Source organism: Marmota monax, unplaced genomic scaffold (genome assembly GCF_021218885.2).
Source record: "Marmota monax isolate L192 unplaced genomic scaffold, Marmota_monax_Labrador192_F-V1.1 WCK01_AAM20220418_F8-fsc00069, whole genome shotgun sequence".
In the NCBI taxonomy this organism is placed as follows: domain Eukaryota; kingdom Metazoa; phylum Chordata; class Mammalia; order Rodentia; family Sciuridae; genus Marmota; species Marmota monax.
In genome coordinates, this window is record NW_026695243.1 from 9,731,634 (window position 1) to 9,754,592 (window position 22,959).

Genomic DNA, 22,959 nt, shown 5'->3' on the forward strand with positions numbered 1-22,959 from the left:
TCAAATATTATACTTTATTACCCATAAGACTTAGGCTGCAATACTGTTTACCACTTGGAATACCTTTTAGTATGAATATACACTTTCCTTTGCCTGTTTATCTGCTGAGTCTTACTATTTTTCTAAATGAGTTGTACACACTCTTAATAAATTAAGGATATTAACCCTTTTTTATATTTGTTGTGAATATTTTCAAGTTACTTTCTCTTAACTTTTAAGTCATTATATCTATAGTTCTTTTTCCTTGTTTTATTTATTGATTCTAAATTTGGAAAGGCCTTTCTCATAAAGACATTTGGCACTTGTATAATTACATTTCCTTCTTATTTTTTTAAACATTAACATTTTCATTCTTATTAACTGCTTTCACTAAATGCCTGATTTCCTCAGCATTATATGTGGAAATTCTTTCTTTCTCTATTGAACAACTTTATGTAGTCATAATTAAGATACCAGCCTCTTAACAGTACCTGAAATCCAAGTCCTAGTTCTGTAATACTGCAGTTATTCCTACCATATTTCCATACCGCAATTCTTGGCTTGCCCATGTAACTTGCTCTGATCAGTGGCATCAGGAACAGATGTGATCTGTGCTAGTCCTTAAGAGGTACTGCACTTTTCTTATTGCCCTTCTGAGCCTCTGAGATCACCAGGAACTGTTTTCCCCTTTAGCCTGGGTCCCAAAAGAAACAAAGAAGCAGAGCTGTCCCAACTACCCTGCAAGTGGTGGTGCAGGATAAGCAGGAAAACCAGCCACTGCAGTGGGAAAGTAGGGTTGCCCAGTTGACCTCAACCCGATCAGCTTACTTCCCAACAAATTTGTGAATGTGTTAGAAATAAATTCTTGTCATTGACTGCCACTGAGATTCTGGAGCTACTTTGTTACATAGCAATAGCTGATTTTATATCTTTATATTGAGATTTCATGGTTTGATGGTAGAAACTCTGCCTTTTAGAGCAAAGGACAAATGGCAGAATTTCCTCTCATCTCACTCCTGTCTATACTATCTTGACTCCAAGGGCAAAGGCGATTGTTCTTTCCTTCAGATCAATGTCATCAAGTGCCCTTTTGGATTCTATCAAATCACTAAATGCTTCACTTGGATTTTGCTATGGTACTTTTTTTTTTGGTACCGGGCATTGAACTCAGGAGCACTTGACCACTGAGCCACATCCCCATCCATTTATTTATTTATTTATTTATTTAAATTTTGAGACAGGGTCTTACTAAGTTGCTGAGGCTGGTTTTGAACTTTCAATCCTCCTGCCTCAGCCTCCTGAGCTGCTGGGATTATAGGCATGAGCCACTGTATCCAGCTGTTTGTGTCATTTATTTTTTAATGATTTTTTGGTGTGTATACTAAAGGAAACTAAGAATGCATGATGTTTAATGTCCTGATGTTATTTTAAGCCAAAGAACACCTGCCATTTAAAGAAAAGTCTTTGGGAAAATGAGATTGAGGGATACAAATTCATTAAAATAAATTGAATCAGGAAAATTGACCATTACTACTTGATTGTTGCCTTGGTAAGTGTTTGCTCTCCAAATATGAGAGCTGAGAGTGTAATAGGTACTTAACATACTAAGCCAGGTGACCTTGAAGTTATCCTTGGATTAAATGAGAATCTTGATGGCTAAGTTAAAGTGGTTATAATTCCTTTAGAAAGGGAGAAACTAAATTCCCCAAGACATTGGGATTCTCTTTTATCTGTCTTCTCACCATTGGCATCAAAAGATAATGGTATTAAGAGGTCCTAGTAAAAAAACCCTTTAGTAGGGAATGAAATTGACCAAATTATACTATTATATTGTGTGTATGTGTAACAACAAATTCCAATGTTATATATAATAATCAACAATAAAAAGGGAAAAATTAAATAAAAAGAACACTTTTTTCAAAGAAGAAAATTTAATATGCAAGTATACTTTTGTGAACTAGCAACTTAGGCCTGGCCTCTTAATAAAATTTAAAGGTAAATAAATACTACTTAAGCTAAGAACATGTAGCACTATTAATCCTGGCCCACTGAAGAAATAACTGAGTCTATGAGATTAACAAGAAGAGGATTTAAGCTGGCCAGGAAAGACATGTAGGGTTTGGGCAGAACACGAGAGGATATCCCAAAAAACAGAAGAAAAACAAGCAGGGGGAAAAGGATAGACACTATGAAAATCCACATGGAGAGGCACAGACAACCAGGTATGAAATTTACTTGGGCTCAAAAAGGAATAAAACTCCAATGGATGAAAAAAATCCTTGCTTTTGCTGAGGCTGGCTTTGAACTTTCCATCCTCCTGTCTCAGCCTCCTGAGCCGCTGGGATTACAGGTGTGTGCCACCACACCCAGCCCCAGGTGTTCATCTTAATCCTTCCTCACCTTCTGTTGAAGTCAACCTGGATAGAATGGTCAATTACAAGATCAGCAGGACAGACAGGGTTTATTTTCTCTGGATCTCCTCCCAACTTTTTCACAGCATCACGCATTGCAGCAAAGTCAACCACAGCTGGCACACCCCTAAGAAAGAGAGAATTAAGCAGAAAATAGCTTTAAACAGGTATAATCAGATTTTGCAATTTTTGCCACCATTGAAGATACTGATGAGGGACTACCTTGTCAGAGTTGATAACAACAGGTGACTTAGAAAAGTGAAAGTTTCTAAGCATATTTCCTCCAATAGAAGTCACATAGCTAACATAGTCACATAGCTATGACTGAAGGGTCTTCATCCAATTTTACCACTATATTAAGTTTAATGACAATTAGGTCTAAACAAAGAAACTGGGAAAGCTGGCACATACACTCAGGAGCTTTTACTGCTGTGACCATTTCCTACTCTCATGGTGGGTATACAAAGACCTGGAGAAGACAGACAGATCATACCTTCAACTTCAGCCAAATTTAAAAGAATGGATGTAATTTAGAAAAGTAGGCTGTGAATCAAATTTATGTTAAGTGAATCCTTCCATTATCTTAAAAGTATAAAATTTGGTGACTTTCCTCCAGAAAAATGAAATTAGGCTATTTGGAAAAAAAGGTATCATTTAAAAATGGAAAGACTGTCTCAGAAAAGGGAATGTGATAGGAAGCAAGGATTCCTAGGAACAGCAGGATGTGGACTAATAGTCAGGCCTGTGAAGTACATATTGTCCCTCACAGACAGAACCAGAATGTTCAAGTATAGCTGTCAGGAACCTGGCTCTCTGGGCAAAAGTTTCCAGGACAGCTCTGCTCCACACATTTTCTTTTACCTTTCCCTGGGATACTCAGGACTAGATCTTCAAGACCAAGGATGATGACAACTGCCACTGGAAAAGTGGGTAGACAACACATCTGGGATCACCTGAGACAATACCAGTTTATTCTTGCTACCAGGAACAAGAACCCCCTTTTTCTTTTGAAAGTGTCTGGATATTAGGTGATAAATTAAACAATCTCTACAGAGATTTTTTGGTTGGATTAAAAATAAAAATAATAAAAATTTTCTTGAAAGGCTGACAAAGGAGCAGTAAAGAAAGAAGTGACATTAGGCTCACGTAAAGTCCTGTAGGATGACACGAGCAGGCTTAAATGGTACTTCTATGTTCTTATGCTGCATGATATTCCAATTTAGAATATTTTCAATGTCATTTTTCTTCACCAAAAACTCATCACAGTTCCGAACAGCTGCCTCCAGGAGAACTCTGATTGAAAATGGTAAGCGTACTGCGAATAAAGGAGGAAACATTAGAAAACAAAAAAACTAAAAAAAAAAAAAAAAAATGAGATACCATAAGAACCCTCTTTAAAACCTATCATTATGCAAACTTGAGATGAGGCATCAGATCATTCTTCCAACAGGTTAAAAGGGTAAATTAGCTGACAGTTCAAGATAATGAGTGGATTTAAGAGACATTCAGTAGTAGAAAATGCTCAGATTAGTCAAAACCCAAATATTACAGTTTATTTTTTCCCTCCTATTAAAGGTTGCCTTGCCTTGGATTCAATAACACAGAGTTATCACATCTCACTATCAGTCTACATTTTAACTGTATTATGCTGGCAAGTATTACATATGTTCATATACTTGCACAGAAAAATATTTCTTATGAAAAGTAATGCTCCAAAAGTGAGAAAAAATAATCCTTTTACAATCACTATAATTGAGTCCATAGAATCTTTGATATGAAATAAAACTCTAAACACTAAATAGCACTGTCACTGGTAACTGGAGTTTCTAGGACAAAACAATGGTAATTCATAAGAAAACATATTTTGTTTATTTACAAAACAGAAGTTAAATCTTGATATATGAAAATTATTTACCAATACTATCTGAAAAAGACAGTGAAAGAGAGAAAAAAGCTTTGGAATAAAGCTTTTTACTCCAGGATTTGGAATAAAAATAACTTGTGTTCTTGTCCTCTTCTGCTGCCCACACTTGTTATCTGAGCACACATCATTGACTCACTCTGGGCCTCAGCTCACTCAGGACTTTTTACATTTTATAAACATGACCCCATGTGGTTATTACTCACATAAAATCATAGGCTATTTATCTACAAACACTATATATTATGAAGTGATAAAGTTACATGTAACTAAAAATAACCAATGTAAGAAAGGTGTGTGTGTGTGTGTGTGTGTGTGCTTAATCCAAGAACATTCAGCCATTCTGTTATTCCCTCTTCCAATGCTCCTCAAAGTGAATTAATAATATAGCTTAATTATTATGCAAATGAATCCCAATTGCTATCTGAGAAAATACATTATAGAGCCATGTACCTACCATATCTTGAATCCTCCAATTTATTCAAATTGAAGAATTTCTTTCCTGGTTGTGCAGGATCCAAAGGCTCAGCAAGGTGTGAAAATGGGTTCTTCATGATTACTGATAGTCACGTGTCCCTAAGAAAAAGAACTTGTTACTTTCGAAGTTGGGCCTTCTTTTAACGATTATAGCACACAGTCACTTACAGATTCTGTACTTGTTATTTTTTCAAAATTCAGGGATGAGGGGAATTAAATGAAGACAAGAACGACACTCTTAGCAAATGTAATGGGCTTTTGTATAGCTACTGTGAAAGCATTTACCTCTCTAGACAGCACAAAACCACAAACTTCTTTAGTCCTATTTCTACAACTTCCCAATATTCTTCCACTGTTAAGAGTTGGGCAAAAGGGAAATGAAGGATGTGTCTCACAGAAGACCATGAGAATGTGAACAGACCTCTGAGATGGACTCGTAATTTTATATAATTAAACATGCAATTACATAAAATCTGAACATAAATGGAGACTTGACAGAAGTCGACTTATATATTTTCTATTATAACTATTTTTGCAACATTTTTTTACTTAATTTATTTTTGGTACTGGGACTTAAACCCGGGGTGCTTTACTACTGAGCTACATCCATAGCCCTTTTTATTTTTCATTCTGAGAAAGGGTCATGCCAAGTTCCTGAGGCTGGCTGGCCTTGAATGCCTCAGCCTCCCACATTTGCTGGGATTACAGGCACACAACCAGTCTTTGCAGCATTTTTATTAAACCTGAACACCATAGTTAGAAATCTTTCTGATTTGCTTTGGCATATGGTGGCATTAGTATGTTGACATAGGGGAATCCTTTTGTTTTAAGTACTGGGGATTGAACTCAAGGCCTCGTGAACATCAGACCATCTTTAAAGATTTCTGTGATAGCATAAAGGTCTAAACTCCCCAGATATGTTTACAGAGGACCCTCTACCCCAGAACTTCTCAGATATCTCTTTACAAATTATAAGCAGTGAACAGTGGAAGACAATGTTCCTGACCCTTACTACATAGATAAAGAACAATTTTAAATAATTACATAACTCAGAGCAAAATGAAGTGGGGTGGGAGTCAGAGGACTTGCTTTTCTGGTCTTACCTCTTGAGCAAAAAACCTGTTAGTCAATCCATTTCCCAATTTTTTTTTTTTTTTTTTTTTTTGAGACAAGGTCTCACTCAGTTGCCTAGGGCCTCATCAGTTTTTAAGGCTGGCCTTGAACTTACAATCTTCTTGCCTGAGTCTCATTTAAGGAAAGAATAGTTAACACTGTCCTGCTTTCCCAAAGTTTATATGAGTAAATATTACTCACATATTCAAAATATTTAAGGAATGACCTATATGGAAGGGATCAATATATTATTATAAAATGAAAAAACACCATGTATATAAAGGACTGTTTGTGAGGATAAAATGTTACAAGTGTGCCTTGTCTCTATAGACAGGAGTTTACCTTCATTAAGGACATAACAGGGACTGATTCCCTTAAGAGGAACACAGACCTGGAAGTTAAGACTGGGATGAAGACACAGTTTTTAGTTTTTGCCTTTTTCTTTTAGCTATGAATACAAATAACAACAAAAAGTAAAAACCTAGTTAAAATTTTAAAATAAAATAAATTTGTACGTCTCTTCTGTACAAGGCCTAGTACACGTTGAATATCTCTATTCCAAGAATCTGAAATCCAAAATGAAGAAAAAAGCAAACTTTTTGAGTGCTGACATAGAGCCATAAGTGGAAAATTCCACACCTGACCTCACATGAAAACACTGTTACGCTAAAAATACTGTCTAAAATTACCTTTGGGCTACCTGTATAAGGTACATATGAAGCATAAGTGAAATTAATTTTGAGACTTGGGTCTTGTTCCTGTGACACCTCATTATGCACATGCAAATATTCCAAAATCCAAAATAATCTGAAATTTGAAACTCTTCTGGTCTTAAGCATTTCAATAAACAGTATGCAGCCTGTACTAGGTGGTTTGGGGAAGAAGCAATTGGTTGAGAAATGGATTCTGTCTTCCTGGAGTTACCAGTGCAGCAGGCAACAGGACATGGCACAGGTATCAGACAATGCCGAGTTCAAGAAAGGGAGGTTCTTTGCAAAGCCCCTTTCTTTGGAACTCCTTGTTTTACCTCATCTCACATGATATTGGCAGCAGCTGCCACTTGGCAGTAGTGAGAGAAGGTATTTGACCTCATCTAGGCCAACTTCCTTCTCCAGGAATTATGAAATGAAGACTAAATAAAAAAAATCCAGCCAGGGAGGATGGAATATCCCTAACTGCTTATAAAAGTACTTATCCTAGTCCACCTGTATGATAATTACCTTGGACATCTTTCTGGTTAAAAATAAAAATGCCTGAGTACTTCCCTCCCCACCCCTTGAACCACACTGACCAGAACAGACAGACAAAAGGGCAGGAATCACCATTTTAGCTTCCCAAGTGGTCAGTTTGAGAATCACTACTGGAAGCTGAGGGATGCCAGATGAGAATTTACAGTAGGTAAATTTACAGTAGGAAGAGAATTTACAGTAGGAAGCAGTAGGTAGCACAGGGAGCGGGAATTCCTAGAGTCACAACCAAAATGCCTTCAGGGCACAGACAAGGAATCTGTGCAAGTAAAGCAGGCCGCACTGGCATGGTGGCCTTAGTTTTGGAGGTGACAGTGCATATAAGATAAAGTGCCACACAAATGCAAAAGATTTGTTAGTAACTGCCACTAAGTGAGAAGCCAGCCAGAAGAAAAAAAACCTGTCAATACTGTTTTTTTTTTTTAAATTTATTTTTTTTATTAGTTGTTAATGAATCTTTATTTTATTTGTTTATTTATATGCAGTGCTGAGAATCAAACCCAGTGCCTCAAACATGCTAGGCAAGCACTCTACAATTGAGACCCAACCCCAGCCCAATACTCTGTTTAATAAGAAACATACTGCTTATCTGCCTGCAGAAGTTTACAAATCTGTGGGCTCAGAAATAAGACTAATCATTCCATTGACTGGAATTCCGAAAGCATACATTTAAAAAGACCATACTGCTACTCTCTCTGTTATCCATGCCACAACCCCAACTTAACTTTCTTACTCCAAATAGCAGTAACTTCAATAGTAAAACTAGTTTTTTACCTGATTGGAGAAAAGGATCAATAGAAGAACATCTTTACAAAGGCTGTGGGACTTTTTAGTGTTTCTGAAGCTAGACAAAGTGGTGGGAAACCCTTGGAGAATAGATCAAGATAGGTCATTCCTCTGTCCAGAACTTAGGGTTCTGAAACGTGCAATCTCTGTGTTAGGTTCTAAAGGGTCAAGGGCCCAAAGTCTGCTAAGATTCTACGGCTAAACCCGTTGCTAAGCTATACCCATATTTGCCACCATACACAGGGGACCAGATGTGTCTATTTACTTTCTCTGTAGCTTACAAACAGCCTTGACATTATTAACACTGGAAGCCTCACATCATTCCTGCTATTCCCACCATCCTTCAAAGCCCATATTTCAGATGGATACAAGACCAATATTGACTCTTAGAGAAAGCGGTTTGTGTGAAGAGCTCTACTGTCTGCCTCCTGTTTCCTTTCAAAACTAGCTGTCTACATTCATTAGTCATGAAGAAAATTTGACTTGTAGAGGTTAGGGGAAAGAGGAAGCAATTACCACTTGCTAAACAGGAGCATGTGCCAAATTCTTCAAACTGTCTTCTCTAATCCTGGCAACAGCTTCATAAATTAAAACATATCATTATTCCCATTTTATAACTGTGGAAACTGCAGCTCAAAGGGATGGAAAAACTTGCCCATGGGAATATATCTAGTAAGAGGAAGAGCTAGATTTTGAACCCTGGCTCTTTCTATTGCCTCACTATACCTCGACAGATGCGGCAGCTCCTGCTCTGAAGGTCACTACCAGGCCCCTAGAGCTGAAAATAGCCATAAGAAATCCTCTAGAGATTCAGGTTTGAAAGCTGGTGCTGTCTTTACTTCTCTCCACTGGTCCCCTGGCACCTAGTCAGACCAGGAATTGTCACTTGTCCCTCCCACTCTTTACTGAGCCACAGGTCAATAGGAAACAGTAACAGCTATATTAAGGCAGAAAAAAAAAAAAAAAGGCTTTGCTTGGAAGGTGGGGAAAAGCCCCTCCACAGAAGTTGGCAGGACACAGGAATCCAGAACTGCTCTAAGGTTCCACCTATAATATCACCCTTGTGGCAAATCTGGAGGTCTCTATGGGTTAGTAACCCCCTGAGAAACCCCCTTCATAACCTTAAAATGACCCCCTTAAACTCCCTTACAATGGCCTTTTAATGCATTTGGAGTTTTCTTAAAAAAAAAAAATTCAGACCTTACAATTGTTTAGAAAATTGTTTATTTATTTTTTTTATTTTATCAGTAGACAACAAATATCTTAATATGGCAGTCATGATATTTCACATCTTTTTTAACTACACCATAAAAATCTTAATAAGATAATAATTTGCTTCAATCCTTTTCATTAAAATACTTAGGTTATTTTCAAGTATTACCATTCAAACAATGCTGCAACTCTTGCATACAAACTTTGGAATGTCCTTAATCCATTAAGTTAAATAAATTCCTAGCTTTTAGTTTCTAGAAATAGGATAGCAGGGTTAAAGGATTTACATTTCTTCATTTTGTTACAAAGCACCAAGATACCCGGGAAAGGCTGTCTTAATTTAATGACCCTTTTCTGAAATAGTGAATGCAGGTGCCCAAACCAGGCAACACAATTCATTTTTATCTTCTGCCAAAACAAGTGATTAAAAAGCTAATCTTGGCATCTCTTTAATAGCTAGTTAAATTAAATGATTTCCCACCTATGTTAGACATCTGAATTTCTTCATTTATATATCAACTGTCTGTCAAGACTGATCAAACCGAGAGGCACTATGATGGCCTCTAGTGACCAATTGTTCTCATCTCCAAGAGATTTTACTGACATACTGGATGAGACTCAGTTCTGTAACCTGGAGAGCTTGACACTATCCTTGGCCTCTACCTAGACTCGAGACTTGCAATCCACAAGACTTCCCGTTACATGAACAGCAGCCCTAAAATATTTGTACAACTTGACTTTATGCTTGTGTACATGCGAGACTCACTAGTTACAGCAAGATACAAAGGTGATTAGTTAAAATAACAGGCAAAAATCCCCATTTAGGTCAGTGAGTTTTGCTATGTGTGACCCCAGACTAAACTTCCAAGCTGGGTAAGCAATCTAGCAAATGGGTTTTTTGAGTACAACATATGGATGAATGCTATGCTATCACTCATTAAGAAAATCATGTTGGAAAAAAAAAAACACATTGGACCACATCAGCCAACAGCGAACGGTTGAACATTAGCATCAGCATTCAAGAGAAATGTCATGCTATGATGTTTATCTGTCACAGCTGGATTTTTAGGGTTGTTTGAAATAGGTGACTTACATTAGCTAAGTACCAAATATCAGGAAAAAAAATTAGATCCTCTGGGGGTCTCTATCCAGTCTATGGAGTACATAAATCTATGATTTAACTGCCTCTGCTGTCAGAGGTGAATCCTCTTAGGCTGCCTTATGAAAAAGAGGAAAGGTTATTAATGGGCCCTACAACCAAACACATACCAGTAGGAAGGAGCAGAGGTGAGGAGTGACCCTGTGCAGCAGAGCTCCTGTAAGTAGTAGGGTGAGGACAGAGGGGTTTTTGTTTTGAGGATAAACGTTAGTTTCCAAGGGACTTTTGTAGTTTAAAAACCCTTAAGGTAATCAGTTGGGGATCACCTGTTTTCTATGGTGTATATAGAACACATATTCTCTGCATTGTTTATTTAGGATATCTAAAGATATGCAAGAGGAGGTTTTCAAAATGCATGTAAACAACAGTAAGATCTCTTTTATTTTTCATGTGATGTGCCCACCTCCTTTCTCTCTTCCTCTGTTTTCCTAAACGTACTCATCCTGTATTTTCACAACTTCCAACTCTTAAGTAACATTACTGTATTTTTTAGGGTTTACTTCAGTTCACGAGAAAGATTAGCTATGTTCTTTTTTCTGTTTAAAAGAAATTAATTGGTCCTGCTCCCAAACTGAATGTTGTGTATCTGAACTTTGTGCTACTTATAAACAATTTTTTTGTCAAATGAATGATTCCAAGGAGGTCTACAAAGCGTAAGCAATACTGAGGTCAGCACTTCCCAAGCCAGCAACATCACCATGGCTTGTCAACTTGATTCTTTCCCAAGCAGAGAGCTAGAAACGTTTATTCTTTCCTTTAATTGATGGAGATGCACGTGGGAAATTGTATCCACTAAATATCTCCGAACTATACCAGACAACAGGTCACCTCTCTGATCCTTTCAGCTATTCAATGAAAGTTATTTCAATAAAACAAAAACCTCCTAATTTGTAACACAAGCTATCTCTACACTTGTAACTAAAAGAACTTCCAAGGAGAAGAAGCTGGAAGAACCATTTTGAAAGAGAATACAAAAACACTGGTGCAGAAGAAGCATCCTACAGAAATGAATGGTTCTATCACAAAATAATCAAATCCAGAAGCATATTTCTTTCTTGAGCACTAATTATATGCAAGGCACACAATGTGCTACAGAGATGAACACACTGCCTTCTATGTTAGAGAGCTCAGCCATCACACAGTAATTTGTCTTTTCTTGCTAACTTTGTAGATTATCAGCCTATTTTTTCTGTTTTCTGTCCCATCTGGATAACTGATCAGAATGTTCCACATACATTTCTAGATTTTTTTAAAAAGCTATAATGGTGATTAAATAATTTTCACTTTTAGTCAGCCGTAACTTTTCAGTGCTTCAGTTTCCCAATGTCTAAAATCAAGTTGGTCAGTGATCTAAAATGAAGTTGGCTAATGATCTAAAAAAGTCCTTTCTAAGGAAAAAAGTTCATGATTCACTCATTTAATCTATGTTTATATTAATTGTTCAATATGTGCAGAGTCTGTTTTAGGTCCTGGGGATATATGAGTGAACAAAGAGACAATTTCTCTTCTCTTATCATACTTCCATTTTTGTGGAAGGAAACAGACTAAACAAACAAATAAATAAATATACAAACAATGTCAGAAGGTGACCCATTCTGTGGGTAAGGGAGAGTGAAGGCCATAGGGAGTGTGAAGTCCGGGGTCAGTTTCACCTGAGCAGAGCCCTGAAGGAAGTGAGGGGATAAACTATGTGCAGTCTGGGTGAAGATAAGATCTCATGCAAAGGCCCTGAGGCAGGGGCATGCTGGGGCAGGGGTTCCAAGGAAAGGCATAGAGGCCAGAGTGAGTGCAAAAAAAAGAAAAACTGGGGAGACAGCAGAAGCCAGACTTCACAGGGCTTTGTCGGCCACTATAAGGACTCTGATAAAGACAAACTACACACTCCAGGCTCCACACCTAATTTAACAGTAGATTCCCAACATCAAAATTTGTTAATGTTTGATAAGAAATGAACTCATAGTAACCATAAGAAATGGCTACTTCTTGAAATCTGACCTAACCTTTTGCTTCTCTGAACCTCATTATTAAGTAACACTGGAAATTCTCAGGATGTGCCACAGAAATGATCGTGAGTCACTTGGCAGATACGCCTAGCCACCACCAAAAATAATGGTTGGGATTCAGGGGACTAGGGCCCTGCCACAGCAATGCCTGATTGAGCTCCTCTATATCTTAAATATCCCCAATTCTGAGCTCACTTTCCAGGTGGAAGCAATGTCATACATAGCTCCCAAAGAGAAAGATCTAATCCAACATATCCTCTAAGCTCACTTCAAATTAGTTGTAACAACTCAAAAGAGACTTCATTTTTACTTTTTTAGTTTCACTGTGGGATAATAAAAGCAGAATATCACAAAAATCTTGGTGAACTTTGCCTTTTATACATTCCAGAGACAGGCTGAGAAAACCAGGCCATGAAGTCATGAAACATTTGTCCTGAAAGCAGAGGAAGAAGTGGGGGCAGCACTCTTCAGATGGGTCCAGACCTAGCCTGATCTCATTTTCTCCTTGGAGAGGTCACCCCCAGCTCCTTCCTAGAAGACAAGTCTTTACCTTGCAACTCCCATATCACCAGTGGAGCTTAGTAAATGACATCTGCAAAGAACACAACGATGTTCTACTGTATCTATCTTTTGGAGGAAAGGAAGGCAGATTTTAAAAGCACTCCAGAGAAGGCCTAGATGAGACTCATTCTTTAAGAACACTGCATGATTTCCTTAATTTCCTGAATTCTTTTCTAAACCGTGATAATCTTTTAACTTAAAATTCAGGAATAAGAAAGAAAGGGATTCAAAAGTCTACATGTCCAGCTGCCAAATGTCTCCCAGAGCTACCTTCATCTCTGTGAACTCATCAAGTTTCTGAGGTCTTTGTGGTCTCATCACAGTCTCATACATGTTTGGATTCAGGCATGATGACTCATGCTAATGAAGTTCCCAGAAGCTTAATATATAAATCCTAATCTTACTGATTTTCTGTTAAGAAGGACAGCAACCAGGAGGATCTCATGCTCCTGGGCTGTTTGTTTTTGACAAGCACATTGTTTATCCACAGCAGGATAACAACATAGTTAGGCACTGAAAATCTAAGTTATCTGATACCTGGGCTTCTCTGGACTCTAAGGAACTGATGGGAATTCATTAATGCATTTGGTATTTGTGGACCACTAAGATGAAGGGACCAAAGTGCCCTTCTCCTTCACTCATAGCCTGAGAAGGGAAGCTGGTGAGATAATCACAGCATTGGACAGTCCATGCTGCAGCAGTGGTGGACCAAGGGCAGTAAGGAAGCAGCCAGAATGAGCACCTAGTCCAGAGAGGGAGGGAGTCAGAAAGGTCTCTAGGCTCAGGAAACACCACACGTCTTCCAGAATAACAATGAAGTGGGAGTCTGATGAAAGAATAGTCTGGCAGAGAAAATGATACATGTCAAGCACAATTGAGTGATACTGTGAGAATCATGAAGTTGTTCCATGTGGATGAAGTACAGGGTGCATACAGGGGAGGGCTAAGAGAACAGGGGCGGGCGGGGTCCAGATCATCAGATGTTCACTGAGAGATCTGGATTTACAATGAAGATAAAGAGGCCCCAAACAAGGATTCCAGGCTGTAATCGGTAAGACCTGATTTGATTTTTCAGGTCACTCTGGCAGTGGTATGGACTGACTTACAATGAGGTGGCTAGACTACTGTCAGAAAAGCAGGTTACAGTACTATTGCAGTCATCAATCAGAAAGGGCCTGGGGGAGAAGCAGCAATGAGGAGAGGCAGAAGGCAAAGATCCCAGGGACAGTTATGACAGCAGAATGGACTGAGGGCAGGTGAGACAGAAAGAGAGGTCTAGGATTGCTCCTGTTTCATTTGGGCAAACTGTCAGAGTCAGTAACCCAAATGGGAACCAGGATGTTCGTTTTAGACAGAGAATTTGAGGCAAAGAGGCCAGCAGACAGCTGGAGCTCAAGAGGTAGGATAAGACAGAGGTAGGGATGAATGGCAGCAATGTGGTGCATTATGCAGAAGGTACTATGTGGTTCCAGAAGCACAGTAGCCTGGAGACAAACTGAGAGCCTCTGGGGTGCAAGCTCCCTCACCCACCAGGTCTAACACAGCAACTCTATGACAAAGGCACCACACCCTGTCTTATGGGGGTGAAGATGGCATCAGAGGGATTAGGTTACTTGTCAAGGTCTTGTGCCTGTTAAGTGATCAGGTGTCCTGATGCCAGAGCCTCCCAACCGGCAGCACAAACTATCTTTTTAAGGTCAATTCACATAGGAAGATCCAAATTAAGTGAATTAAATAATTAAAACTTACTTTAAAATAATCTTCAAACTCTAAAGTACCTAGTGAGGACTAAATAGTCAACATCAAGCTCCCTAAAATGTCCTTAATTTTGGCAAAATTTGTACGATAAATAATTTTGAAAGGATAGATTTATATAAATAATAAAGGCATCATGGGCTCTTAGACAGTGACTGATTCCTTACCTAAGTAAATAAGGGTCTAGTAAAACATGATATCCTTCTACCCAGCCTATCACACAGTTCCACCTTATCACACAGTTCCACCTTTCATACATCTGCCCTAGCATAGCTCTCAATGCATAACAAATTCTTGGCAATTCACCATTCCCCTTCTCAATAAAAATTCAAAACTGGTGAATCATGTAGGAGGACACTTTATCTTACAGTGATGCACCTTCTTCATGAGCCATGCCACAACTTGTACCTTCTTTGTAATTCTACAATAACGTTCACAGAAAGGATTATGAAGATAATGAATAATTAAGTGGTCCATATCTGTCTGTTAGAGCAATGGCCCAAGGCAAGTCACATTATCCAAAGATGGGGTGGCCTGGAGTTCTCCTTAGGACAAGAGAGAATGGATAGAACCACATCCACACTCAGGTAGAGAGGCTAATTCACTGAAAGTGGATTAACTCTTGACAACAAAGACTAAAAGCAGAACTTCAGGAATCTGAGAAAGAAATGGCTACAGAGAGTGTGATATCATTTTAGTAGTTTCAAGGCATTAAGGGGCACAAGAATCTGTTCTGAGTCTCAAAGTCACACTGTTTAGTAAGATGGTTTCATGTCTTTGCATAATTGCAACATCTAATTCTTAAATCTTGTTTCTAATCTGCACTTAATATCAGACTCTGTCACTTAACTGCTATGGACAAAATTCCCTCTTGCCTGTTAAACCTCAGTTTACTTCTTTGTAGTTCTAAGATAACAATGCCCATCTTCACTTGCTCTGCCCAAATGACAAGGGCTGCTGGGATAGTTAAATGAGGCAAACACACGAAGCACAGTATACACCAGGAACTCCATCTCTGTGAGCTATCGTAATTTATGAGACTACTATTGACTTACTTCATGGGACTCATTGAGCTCTAAATGTAGCCTATTTCTTTGCTGAAGATTTAAATCTACACTTTAAAACAATAAATATTTAAAATATAGTCAAGAATCACTCTTATCCAATAAAAATGATCCAATACTATTTAGTACCTCTTCCGAGGTATTATTCCTAAGGGGCAAAACATATAAAGATCAGAAAAGACCTAAAGGCTCCAGATATATATATTTGGGAAAAATTTTTTTAGAAAAGAAGCCATTTTTTAAAATGCTGGTTCAAATTAAAGATGTTTTTCATCATTATTTAAAATGTTTAAAAATCCATGAAAGTAGGAGAAAATGTTCGTGTCCTAGATAATGCCTGAGAATTTTTCTTTTAATGTGATGAATTTCTTTTATATTCAAAATTTTACTCCACTGACCTTGAACAATTCAAATTAATTTAGCATGTATTTCTTGAGTATCTTCTTTTCATTAAGCATTGCTAAATACCACAGGAGAAAGGAAGATAAGGAAAACACTCCTTTTACCCAAAGATTACAATTTAACAAGAAGACTAAGATAAGCGTACAATTAATTACAATAAGATAAGGGTCAGAAGAAAGGTCAAAGGAAAGAGAGCTACAACTGGGATTCATGAAAGACTTTACAGAGAACTGGGAAAAAGAAAAGATGGGTTTAGATTCACAGGCAGAGGGAAAAGCAAAATGCAAAAGTAGATTCATTAAAGATGTTTTTCATCATTTTTAAAAATGTTTAAAAATCCATGCAAGGGGGTGAAAATGCAGCAAGTACTCAAGGACCATTCAGAATTTCAATTTGGCTGACATTAGAAAGACTTCTACGGTGCTGGTACATGTGCACTACCAAAGAGATGCAGCAAAGAATAGTTTTTTGTTAAATAGTTGAAAATGAAGATGCCAACTCCTGGCAGGAGGAAAAGAAGTGAGGTCAAGGAAAGGTACAGGTGAAAACAAGATGGGCCAATTATTAATGGTCATCCTTGTAAGGCTGAGGGCTTATACTCTCTTCTCTACCTACTTGTATATCTGAAATCCCCCATTAAAAATTTGTTTAAATGCCAGGTGCAGTGACTCACACTTGCAATCCCAGTGACCTGAGGAGGCTGAGACAGGAGGATGGCAAGTTCAAGGCCAACCTCAGCAACTGAATGAGACCCTGTATGAAAATAAAAAGGGCTGTGAATGTAGCTCAGCGGTAAAGCTCCACACAGTTCAAACCCCAGCACCCCTAATCCCAAAAAAGTTAAAAAAAAAAAAAAAATGAAGACCAGTCAATCTAGGGAGCTGGCCAGCTGATGGCTTCTGAAGTGATGGTGCCAAAGAACTTTCTAACCTCCTGGTCAACTGTAGGGGAAGAGTTGGAATAGACTCCACAGAGAAGTCCACACAGCACAATGTGATTACAGTTACAAGTGTGCCTGTTCTGGGTTTCCAATGCCTTACTCTCTTCACCCGTTCTTCCACTTTACATTGGAAATGTAAAATGCAGATTTCTACTACCAGGCATGTTGGTGTCAGTCTAAGAAAAATGGAGACAATGTGATCTCAATGTATCTTGTGTAAAAATATCCACAGGGGTTGATTTTAGACATATAAAATCCAGTATTTGTTCATGTTGGAAAATTTGTAAGAAAATTTAAAAGTCAACTGTATCCCACCACCAAGAGAAAACCACTCAACATTTTGGCAAATCCAATGCCTGTGTCCAGACAGATGCCCACTCATATATTTATGTACATGCTTTCTCTCCTCAGAAACAGAGGATTGCTGGGAAATAGTCCCATGTAATCTGCTTATTAGTTTAAAAACTGTATAATAGCAATTTTATAACACCAGTGTAAGGGTTATAAAGGCCCATTAAAAGATGCTTTGATCTAGTGCTTCCAACTTTGCACAGGAGTTTAAGCCAAACATTAATATTGTTTTGACTTGAGACGGCTCAGTCTCAATGCTATTTGAGTCAATATATACTACTATTATATACTCTAGTTAGGAAATGTGATGTGACAATGGAAGTAGTTTGTCGTACTGGGGGAGAAGGGTGGTGGCAGTATTCTTACCAAAGAAATAATACCATCTTCCTTTTAAAATATAGGTGTTGAGATTTTAGTTTTTTGTTTTGTTTTTAAGTTGTAAAAACTATGTATGAATTTTGTTCCAGACATCTAATATTACAAAAAATAACAAGTAAAATTTCCCTGCCTTCCTTCCATTCCATTCCACTTCTCAGAACTGGCTACTGTTAGCAGTGGTACATCTGTTTATCAAACAATTATGAGGCTACTTTAAAATACATAAAATGTATAATCACATGTATATTCAACTTATGTACATATACAGATATACAACTGTGCATGTATATACATGTAAACACAGTATACACATACCACAGTGTATAAGATAACACAAATATCAGGAGGATTTTTCTTTCTTTTTGAATACTTCCTTTTTCCCTGCCCCTGAAATAAAGACAGCTGTTAAGAGATGCTACTGTTTTTTTTCATGACACACTAGATCAGACTACAGGTCCACCCACTCCAGCATAATATATGGAGATGGCTCCAGAAAAGGAGTTAGGAGTAAAGATTTCCTCACTATCCATGGCTGTGTTCTCAAAACTTGAAAATACCTGGGCTTTCTTTAAATAATCTACTATGGATTCTTCTATGATTGACTCCAAATACTTTCCAGTTCTGACTGCCAGCTGAATCCATCTTGGAGACTCAGGTCCCTGGTATTCATGCATAAAGTCCTGAAGAATTCTTGTTCTATGAAAATACCTCCTTGAAACATGACTCCTGTTCTCATATTTTAGGAAAAAAATCTGCAAACTACAGCCTAATGCCTGTTTTTGCAAATAAAGTTTTACTGGAACACAGTCATGCTCCTTTGTTTCCATACTGTCTATGGCTGCTTTCACAGAACAGCAGTAGAGCTGAGTAGTTGCAATAGAGACTGTATATCCCACAAAGCCTAAAAGTTTTACTGTCTGCCCCTTTGCACAAAAAGTTTGCTGATCCATATTCCAAGATAAGTTCAAAACATACTGTGTTTTCTCTATCAAAGACTGTGAAGGACTTGAATCTCCCACCCCATAACCAATGTGTTGGTCCAGGCTAAAGAGTCTGTTTTCTATTAAAAACAAATCAAAAGCAACTTGGCTTTGACAATAGTAGTGGTGTGCAGGTAAACTTTGAACAATCTGCTCTCCAGGGGAAAGGAGCCCAGATTTGCAGCACTGGCCTATTTCCATGATGTAAGTGTTACTATTGTGGCTTATTTCAAGCTAAAAAACTAAAAACAAAACAAAACAAAACAAACAAACAAAAAAGACTAAACATTAGAAACAACCAAGCCAACCTGTGAGTCTCACTGAATTTTTTCAGGAGGCCAGCAAGATACATCATAAAATGAAGAATACGCACAAATAACTAGCTGTAGTAAACCCCTGGTTATCTGGGACACCTGCTATCAATGGTCCAACTCCTTACTTTAAAGTCAAAGGCACTAAGGCCCAGAGAAGTATCTTCCCCAAATCTGGCTCAGTGAGTAGCATTAAGTTGGAAGTAATTTCTCTATATAGAGTCTGGCTGCCTCAAAGGGAGTTACTTCCTCAATAAAAGGGGAAAAGGCAAAGAAGTTGTTGCCAGGCACAAGTTAATAAATGTTGGTTTTTATCATCACCTTCACAGTGTGGAACTCTGGTTGCTTAAGCTCATGTTTTTGAAGCACACTTCTGATAGGAATATTGTTCTTCATATAGGGCCATGTTTTATTAATACTCTGACAAATGATTATCCCAATTAACCAGCAGCTTCCTAAGCTTTAGAAAGATAGAGACTGCATCTTTTGCACTCATTACTTTTCTAGCTGGTACAGAACTGGGAATGTGGTAAATAGGTGGTCAACAAGTATCTACTGAAAGGATGAAGAACAGATACCCCACAATCAAAGTGGAGTCTTATTTAAAGAACCCAATATGTGCTCCAAGTTTAGATCACATTCTTTTCTCCCACCTGAGGACTGTGCATTTCTAAAGTACTGGCTGCAGTGTCCAAACTGATCCATTGAAGCAGTACAAGCCTTACTGTTGTAAAGCTTGTACAACATACAAGCTTTACTGTTGTAAAGCCTGTACAACAGTACAAGCAGTATAAGCTCTTTGGGTAAAAAGATACCTGAGTTAGAGAAATTTTTCCTTTGATTATACACTATATAGTCATATATGTATATAGTATACTATATATAGTATATATTTTCTATTTTAAACATGTGCTGTCAGAGAATGAAATTAAGGAAAGAATTCACTGAAGGATCCCACCTACCACACACCAAAATGCTGGACAATTGCTTTCCAGTAGAGGCCAAGGAAGGACCATACACAGTGATTCACCTTTAAAAGTGAAAAGTGAAAGAACACCAAGATTGGTAAGCATATTCTAACAAACTCAAGGTTAACAACTACCCAAGTGCAAATAGAAATGAACACAAGGAAAGGAGGCAAGAGCATGTCTCTATTACTTTGGAAATAACTTCTCAACTACTTGGTAATTCTCACTCTAACCTCTACACACTTGGCATGATCACCTCATTGGCACTTCTCTGAACCACCCACTGATCCTGTTTGCCACAACACAGCTGTAATCCTGATGCACACACAGGTCAGGTCTGCAGGCATAGAAGCAACCAAAGGCACCTGTGAATCTTGCTGAGTTTTTCAGGAGGCTTCCAAGATACATCATAAAATGAGAGGACCTAGTACTTGGTTTCAAAGTGATGTCAAGCTTGATCCCACAAATCAGAGGTTAACCCTATCCATGGCATGTGGTGGGTTGTGCTCCCATTTAAGAAGAACCCCCAAACAAGAAGCAGGCCCAATGAATTAAGTCTTTAAAGCATTTCTTCCCCTCTGGTTCTAAAAATGTTGCAAGGTCTGCAAGTTCAAAACCACTTTCATAATAACACTAAGATGTTATTTGCTTTTATCATTTTCACATTCTCAGGAGTCCACTGTGGAGCTCTCCAGAAGTTACATGACATGTGACAGTGCAAGAGACTGAATAAAGCAGATACAAGAATCCAGTTTTCTTTTATTGAGCCAGACATTAAAAGAGGTTTGCAGAAATGTAAAACAATGCCATATTCTTGATAACTTTCTGTTCTGGAAAATAGTTTTTTTTTTTTTCATAAAAAAATGTTAAGATATAACTGGTCTATTATTTTAAAATGTTATTAAATACTGTAAAAGGTTCTGAGTTTTAATTATATATGGCAAATATCAACCTATACAACCCACATAAACAATGGTTCCTTATGATACTAATTTTTAAGAGGGTAAAGGATACCGAGTCCAAAAAAAGTTTGGAAACTTCTGTCCTAGAGATTGTCCCCTGTAACTAGAGTTGTGTGTTCTGCACGTAGGAAGACGTGCCATTCCGGTATGCTGATCAAGTAGGGAAGGCAGCCGGTCTCCTTAGAATTTGGGGTCCATTAGGGTGGGCTTTGTGTCCCACCCCTTCCAGAGGTCTTCCTCCCTCACCCCATTTCCTCTTGATGGGAATTCCCAGACCTGCCACACAAGCTCAGGGACAACGACCCGCCGTCCAGGCTCGGGACGGACTCCCGGGTGAGGCCCAAACACCCTGGGGTCAGGACTCCACGCGGCCCGCAGTGCCTCGCCGAGGGCTCCCGGGCAGCACGAGCAGCCAAAGCTAAGGACCGCAAGGAGAGCCATTCCAGTCTCCGTCGCGACAGAAACTGAGGGATGGCGGGGAGGTCACTCCCCAGGAACACGTCTCCTCGGCCTCCCCCGAGCTCTGCCCGACTCCCCCGGGCCGCTCTGCCTCGCGCGCCGGGAAAAGGCCCTCACCAATTCCCGGGAGGACCCTGTGGCCAGCGTCCCCGCCGGGGGACGTCAATCGGGACGAATTGGTACTCACCAGCGACAGCACGGCGGGGCTCCGGCGACTAGCGAGCCGGGACAGAGCAGCGGGCGCACTCGCAGGCGGTCCCTGCCACCGCCTCCGCGATCCTCCCCCGCCGCCCCGGGCCGCTGGCCGCCGGGAGGAGCAGGGGCGGGGCGGGCGCCGGCCAGAACCAGCCCGGCCGCGGACGGGGCGGGGCTTCCACGGGGCCCCGCCCCGCCCCGCCCCGCCCCCAGCGGCCCGGGAACTTCGCCCCGGGAGGGACTCTGGTTGCTGGAGGTTCGCCGCAGAAAGTGGGGAGACGCGTCTTTCCGCAGGGCTTTCTCTTGCCGGCCCTGGGCCCGGGGCTATGGTGACGGTCGCTCTCTGTTGGGGCCTAGGGTGTGACTGCCCAGCTCGCGCTAGGGCCGGAAAGAAATGCAGTTTTTTTGTTTGTTTGTTTTTGTACTGGGGATTGAACTCAGGGGTGCTTAATCACTGAGCCACATCTTCGGCCCTTTTTATGTTTTTATTTTTGAAATAGAGTCTCACTAGGTTGCTTAGGGCCTCGCTAAATTGCTGAGGCTGGCTTTGAATTTGCGTTCCTCCTGCCTCAGCCTCAGGAGCCGCTGGGATTCCAGGTTTTGGGCGTCATGCCTGGCAAAGAAATGCAGCTTAAAAAATGATAATAAAATATTTTGCCGTAACTGTAGAGGCTTCACTAACTGGCTGCTCCTGCATCTTGCTCTTCTTATCTCCTTGCCCTTCTCCCCATTTCATCCTTCACCTCCCATCCCTACCCACGCCTTGATTCTTTGTTCAAAGTATGCCAAGTGGGACTCTGGTTTAGGAATGCAAGATTTCTAGTATGAATGTATTCTTTTCAACTTGTGACCACACTTCACACCATAATTCATGATGTTCTCAGATCTGTAGGAAATGGCTTGGGCCTTCTCCAGACATGCTTTAGGTGCTGGTTGGAGTTGTGCCCTGTAGGTAACTGTGAGTCAGAAAAGCGATTATATCTTTGTAGGTGAAAGGTGGTGATGTTTTCTTGCCCAAATTATTTGGGAAAGTCATTGTAGTTTTCTATCTGAATGAACAACTAATAGCTAATACTATTAATAATGCCAACCACTATCAGCAATCATTTACTGCCTCCACTAGGCCCAAAGCCCTGTGGCTGGATCTTTACTAATGTCTATTCAATTCATTTCATGCTTCCAACCACCTAGGAAGTGAAGACTTCAGAGCTGTGAAATGTGGCACAGCTGGATTCAGTCCTCTGACTTCCACAGCAGCATCTCCCCAAACAAGCTACACTGTAGGGCACACCTACCTGGTGCTATTCAATTTTGAAAGGGTGGGG

The 22,959-nt window shown here is 39.4% G+C and overlaps 1 protein-coding gene across 2 annotated transcripts in view; it reads right to left on the reverse strand.

Moving 5' to 3' along the window:
• Aco1 (aconitase 1) overlaps positions 1-21,761 on the reverse strand; it is a 51,480-nt gene extending 29,719 nt beyond the window's left edge. Inside the window, exons 1-5 of one of the 2 annotated variants that reach the window (XM_046457393.2) lie at positions 21,627-21,712; positions 20,013-20,080; positions 4,769-4,887; positions 3,537-3,705; positions 2,380-2,517 (exon numbers count right to left, since the gene is read on the reverse strand). In XM_046457393.2, coding sequence (XP_046313349.1) covers positions 2,380-2,517; positions 3,537-3,705; positions 4,769-4,865 — 404 coding nt within the window. In that variant the 5' untranslated portion in view covers positions 4,866-4,887; positions 20,013-20,080; positions 21,627-21,712. Of the gene's footprint in view, positions 1-2,379; positions 2,518-3,536; positions 3,706-4,768; positions 4,888-20,012; positions 20,081-21,626 lie in introns of both variants that reach the window. The other variant, XM_046457392.2, reaches the window with a different exon arrangement.
• Positions 21,762-22,959: the final 1,198 nt, after the last annotated feature.